Source organism: Macadamia integrifolia, chromosome 9 (assembly GCF_013358625.1).
Source record: "Macadamia integrifolia cultivar HAES 741 chromosome 9, SCU_Mint_v3, whole genome shotgun sequence".
NCBI classification, from domain to species: domain Eukaryota; kingdom Viridiplantae; phylum Streptophyta; class Magnoliopsida; order Proteales; family Proteaceae; genus Macadamia; species Macadamia integrifolia.
The window spans coordinates 13,538,752-13,545,157 of NC_056565.1; the positions used below are offsets into that span (position 1 = coordinate 13,538,752).

Here is a 6,406-nt window from a genome sequence, read left to right on the forward strand (position 1 = left end):
GGAAGGCTTTTCCGACTAAGAGAGAGAAGAGAGAGAAAGAGGGAGAGGAAAGGTGTAGCAACATTGGATTGAAAGTTTGTACATCATCTCTCCATCTAACGGTTTAATTCAAGTTGATCAAATCCTACGGCTAATATTCCGCTAGCATTCCTAATTCCTAGGTACTACGCTAGCATACCTATCCCTCTCCCATAAATGAATGAAATTAAATAAATGACCAAACTAACTAAGAAAAGGTAAGTTAAATTCCTTTACCCGACTAGTAATAGATAGACACCTTGGTTGATACGGTCTTCGCTTTGTAGCTTTGAAGAATTGAAATCAAACACCTCTTTATTTTAGCCTCTCTAATCCACACAAGGGTAACAAAGAGGCTAAAATAAATAAGCGACAGAGATCAATAGGTCTCGGACAAGGGTTCTCCACCACTTTCTTTTTCTTCTCTCTGGATTTTGTCCCAGAGTAAAAGTGAAAGAGGGTAGGGGGAGGGGCCGTGAATGAGTTTAGAAAGAGAGAGGGTCAGTCCATCCGTACTGAATTCCTCTGTAAAGAGTGAACAAGGCCTTCCTTTCATAGGCAAATATGAGGGGTTATAGGGAAAATGGCACTTTGCCTAGCCGTTTAGGCTAAAACAACCAAAAAAAAAAAAAAAAAAAAAAGAAAACCTTAGACGCCAAAAAGGCCTTCCCCCTTAAATGGTTGTCTCGCCTTAGACATCCAAAAAGAGCTTAGACTCTCAAATTGCAATTAATTTGGTCTGTTGGGAGGGTTCCTTTGGCTTGGCTCAAGCCAAGATGACTTGGACTTCACCTATATAGCTAGGGTCTTGTCTTTGGCTACAAGAATTTGGCTTGGTCTTAGCTTAAGTGGGTTCGGCTTATCTTTAGGGGTTGGGTTGGTTCAAGGTGGTTTAGTTCAGTCCAACATGGTTTAATGAGGTTCAAACTTTAGGAACACATTGCGAAACATTCGGCGATATGATTTTTGCATGCGAGATAACAATGGATCTGGAATTTCGAATACTATTCAATGATGAGAAGGATCGAACATGTGACTGGTTCGATCGTCTTTTTATGACTAGAGATATTATTGACCCTTTGCGGTCATCTCCACTTATCATTGAACAATATTGGGCCGGATCCCCGACATTCTCTACGCTCAACCCTTTTCCAAGAATTCATGCAAAATGGAATGGGTCAGGTAGTAGTACTTATTTGAGTTAACTATGTTTGACTAGATTTGACTAGGTCAACTAGGTTCTGACCAGAATTGGCATTGGTTTTGACTAGAATTGGGAGAGTTGACTAGTTTTGACCAGAATTGGGTGAATTGACTGGTTTTGACTAGAATTGGGAGAGTTGACTAATTTTGACCAGAATTGAGTGAATTGACTGGTTTTGACCAGAATTGGTCTTTCTTCATGCAAGAGAGTGTAATAGCCTTGTTTTGTCCGTAAATCATTATTGTGGGGGTGGACAAAATTAGGTGTCTACACTTACATGAAATTGATTGTTACTTGTGTATGATTCAAAAGTAGAAAAAGATGATAGATTAAGAGTGGCATGATGAGTGGCATTGGTGTTAGGGATCCAAGAGGTGGTATGAGTTTGGGGTTGGTATGAAAGAGTGGGAATGGGTGGTGTGAAAGGGTGGGGGTTAGGGTGTGGAGTGGTGGGATGGTGTGAGGGGGGTTGGGAGGGCGTGGGTAGGGGTTGATCATAGGAGGGTCGGGGAAGATGGGTGGTTTGGGCTGGTTACCTTGGCCTTGTGAACGGCAATAGCTAGCATCTGCGTAAGCATTGATGTGACCACAAATAGTGCATGGGCTGTGGGCAAAGGCATTAGAGAGCCCAAAGTCACTTGCCCGTCCATGGCCATGGCCTTGAGAGGAGGTGTTGCCACGCCCACCAGAGTAAGGGGTACTAGTGCCATGACCTTGCTGAGATAGGTCGGTAGATGCATCTGTAGAAGAATAATAATAATTAATAATAAAATAGGGAGATGTAAGTAGGTTCTCCTGACTGATAAGAAGACCATATAGTTCATTGTAGGTGATCAATTCAGAGCGGGCCATCATTATAGAGGCAATGGTTCTGATATTCCGTCTAGAGGGCACAGAAGATATGAATATTGAAATCTTCAATTGGAAGAAGCTTTCCAACTACTACGAGTTCATCAGACCAAGACTTTGCTCAATGTAGACGTTGGGTTATCGTCTCATTTGCTTTGTGATCCTAGATTTTGAAGAGAGACATTAAGGGACAGAATCCTAGTTGTAAAGGGAGAGCTGAAAGCTGCATAAAGAGCATCCCATATCTCCTTGCTAGTGGTCTGTGAACTGCTAATGGTAGGATATCCTTAGAGAGTGAGGTGATAAATAAACTCATGATAGAGGCATCTTGTTCACACCATGATTTTTCTTGGGCTGAACCCTGAGGGCAACAAAGGTTGTCTGTAGTCATATAGACATTTTTCAATGAGATAGGGTACAATTTGAGTCTTCTAATACACATAGTTCTTTGATGAAAGCTTGAGGGAAATAAGATGATGTGCTCCAGAATTGGTAGAGGGGAAGATGGAGTTGGAGGGGTGATGGGAGATGTAGGCATGAGAGGAGATGTAGGAGTATGGGTGAGGGAAGAGAGATCAGCCATGACGGGCAGATGGCATGACTAGAAGAGGGAAGGTGGGAGGTTGCACCGTTTTAGGGGAGAGAGAAAGAGAGAGAGAGAGAGAGAGAGAGAGAGAGAGAGGGAGAGAGAGAGAGAGGGGAGAGGAGGGCGTGAGAAGAGAGATGGGAGGGAGGGATTTTTTTGCAGAGTGAGGGTCGTGGGAGACCTTACAACTAATAGAGGATAAAAATAAAAACGGAATTTAATTAGAATAGGAGCAATGCTCGTTTGAGCATATGGCTCTTGATACCATAATAGGAATTGGATTGGAATTATATTAGTTAAAGTGGATTGGTGTTATAATAAAATCTATATATACTATGATAGGAATCAACATTGGTGGAAACTCTATCTGACTAGGAGATCTAACAATAGGAGTTATCCTAAGAATCTATAATTACATGTGGCAATTGTAGGAGAGGATAGGATAGGATTTTACAAGGCATAGGACTCTAGAACTGGAACTCTTGCTAATGTGACAACTTTACCACGGCTAATGCTATAATTTTATACTACCGCTAAAAGTCTAGTAAAAGTGCTTCCTTTGGAGCACATTTTTTGTAGTGAAGAAAAAATTCAATATCTGTGTTATATGATTGTTATGGAGAGATTTCATCCCTATGCTCCTAAGATGCCATGTGATTATCTATAAATTTATACTTTCTATTTTTATATCATATTCTCTCTATATTAGAGGAAGGAGAGGCTTGTTTTCAAGATTGGTAAGTATACAAATCTTCAACGCTAATCCCTTCTCTAGCGAAGTCTTAGCATGATTGACAAGTGGGACAATCTAGACCATATTTTATTTATCCAACAATCAGAATTGTTAGAGTTAGTAAAAGACTTTTTCTATATCTATTCCAAGTAAAAGACTTTTTCTATATTGTAGGAGTTGGTAATAACTGAAAAAAGTTTGAAACATAGTTAGAATTTCATACCCAATTGCAATACAATATATTATCTTTGCTTTAGCATGAAATTTGTTAATTCAATTAGTAAAATGTTTGAGTATCCCCAGGGCTGATTTCATAATATTTTTTTAAATATTAGAATTTAGAATATTAAACGCTATGTAAAATTTATTCTCATTATTAAAAAAAAAAAAAAAATCCTATTTTAGAGCATTTTTGCTATTCAAATGGCTTGTGTGCATACTAATTTATTTATTTATTTTCTTGGAAGGGACTGCATTTCTTCAAGAAATTAAGGATACAAAGAAAAAGCATATATTGGTACGAGAACTGGTACAACTATTGGTAAAAAGAGAGTCAGAGTACTCGAAATGGAATAAATCTATAAGCGATGGAGGAGAATCAGCAGTCATATTAGGCCCTCTACGGGAACATCCCATTTTTCTGCGCAATACAAATACAATGAACAACACCCTTGCGCTAGCTGCAAGGAATGGGATTGTTGAGATTGTGGATGTGATCCTTGAAGAATGTCCTTGGGCTATCGAGTTTGTAGATGAGAATGGAAAGAACATACTCCATTTAGCAGCTGAGTATCGCCAAGTTGGGATTTTTAAGCTCTTAAAATCAAGGGGAATTCTTATAACTAAGATGGCTGCAGATGTTGACTACCAAGGCAACACAGCTTTGCATCTTGCAGCAAAGTATCAAAAAAATTTATATTATGCAACAGGAAATGATATGGCATGGGAGTACCTTTGGTTCAAGGTATTAGTACTACTCCAACCAGAAGGATTCATTGAGAAAGTAGTATCCTTAGGTTGCGTTTGGTAGTCATTCAATTTCAGAAACCACGTTTTGTGTCAAAAACAAAATTTTCAGTTTCTGTGTCAAAATGTCGTTTTAAAATAGATAAATGGTGTTTGGTGGACCTATTTCAGAAACGATTATCCTAGTTGTTCCTTTTTTTTATATATTTGGAACGAAACTGATATGACGGAATGAGGTTTCTTCGTTCCATCATTTTGTGTGTCTAACCTTTTTTTACTCTTTTCGTTCAAAAAAAAAAAACCTGGAGAACCTCATGCATTAGGTTGCTATCTTTGTTCTCTTGTACATTGATCATACTTTTACATATGTTCCCTTATTTTATTTATTTATTTATTTTTGTAGAGAGTCAAGAAAATCTCCCCAGCTCACATATCCCATCTAAGAAATTCAGAAGGAAGAACAGCTGAAGAAATATTCAATGATACTCATGAGAAATTGTTATTGGATGGTGCGGAGTGGGCTAAGAAGACAACAGGTAACTTCATGGTCATCTCCACACTGATTGCCACAGTGAACTTCAATGCAGCGTTTGCTGTCCCCGGCGGTTACAACCAAGATTCCGGTATCCCCATTTTCGCCACCAAAGCAAAGGATCTCCCAGCATTCTATGCATATTCTACAGTTGCATTGTTCTTCTCTGTTGTCACCCTTGGCTCGTCCTTCTCTGGTTTCCTGTCTCGCTTTCGTAGTTTGGATTTTTATTTCTTCTTGCCACTGAAGCATTTTCTTGGAGGTAGCTCTCTCTTTTACTCTACGTTTTACACAGTTTTAGCATATGTACAGGCTCTTACACTTGTGACCTATGGGCAAACTACAACCCTTGAAGGCTTGGTAGGATGTTTTGCCGCCGTGGTTGCTATAGTGACAATCAATCTTATTTTCATAGATATAATGTTCCCTGCCTTCCGCTACATGTTTTCACTTCTTATTCACGGAATTTCTTGCCTAGACCAGTGGATGTAATATAGATGATCATCTTCAACCATTGCTTCTTTTGTCTAGACATATAAATGTACTAGTGTGCATTCTGTTAAAGAGACTAAAATTTGATTATGCAGATTATGGGGAATTGGCCAAGTAGAAGTTGTACCATATTGAATATAAGCTTTTTTTTTATTATTATTATTTATAATGCCATATTGAATATATTCAATTTTAGAGCATATGTGAAAGATTTAAGTGAAAAAATCAATCTCTTATGTTGCTTAATTACATAAAATCATTATCTTTCAATCTCTATTCCTTATTCCCTCTGGTTCTTTTTCTTCTTGTTAATGTGCTATTTTATTTTTTGGTAAAAAGTTGTAGGTGCAATTGATCATCGCCACCTTTTTAGACCTAGCCAAGCATAAGGATCTGGGTCTTCAACGGTCCAAATCTAGTCTATCATACGGATTTAAGTAAAAGCTAGGATTCCAAAAAAGGAGAAGGCCCGTGATAAAAAAGAAACTCACTACCAAGGGGAAAAACCCCTAAGGAGAAAACCAAAAGAAGAGAGGGAGAGCAACCTTCTAGAGAAAAGGAGGTGAGACTCTAGGTGCAACGGATCATCGCCACCTTTTACGCCCCTTTTAATATATCTCCCTCATCATGGATGCATGTATTATGGTTCAAGTTGTACCGTATTAAATATTATCAATTTTAAGGCAAAGAAATTTATTCAACCAGATAAAGAAACAGAGAACAACATGACGAATGAGGATACCATATTTAACTGTGCATTTCTTATCTGATTGTCTAATCATGCCGAAGCTGAATTTAGTCCATCTACTCCATCTGTAAAACAAATTCTCTGAATCTGAAAGATCTAGATACATGGATATATGGTAACTTGACACCTGTTGTCCTCTCTTATTGGATCATATTTTCCAAATCATCATAGAAATTGAGGCTTAATAGTCTAGATTAATGCATCTAACAATCTAAGGAAATATAAACAAGTCCTAATGGATTTGAACCACCATCTACTACGTATAACGCAGTTGCTCT

The 6,406-nt window shown here is 38.3% G+C and overlaps 1 protein-coding gene across 1 annotated transcript; it reads left to right on the forward strand.

Annotated features, from left to right (window-relative positions):
- Window positions 1-2,802: 2,802 nt before the first annotated feature.
- On the forward strand, window positions 2,803-5,494 carry LOC122089941. Its single transcript, XM_042659721.1, has 2 exons — window positions 2,803-4,354; window positions 4,760-5,494. The coding sequence occupies exons 1-2, from the start codon at window positions 4,049-4,051 to the stop codon at window positions 5,378-5,380; spliced, it is 927 nt and encodes a 308-aa protein (XP_042515655.1). The 5' UTR covers window positions 2,803-4,048; the 3' UTR covers window positions 5,381-5,494.
- The last annotated feature ends 912 nt before the right edge of the window (window positions 5,495-6,406 follow it).

Excerpts from the sequence above, each read along its gene's own strand:
- LOC122089941 (XM_042659721.1), top strand. The coding sequence starts at position 4,049 with ATGAACAACACCCTTGCGCTAGCTGCAAGGAATGGGATTGTTGAGATT. Across the intron at positions 4,355-4,759 it reads GGGAGTACCTTTGGTTCAAG|AGAGTCAAGAAAATCTCCCC; the intron begins GTATTAGTACTA and ends TTATTTTTGTAG.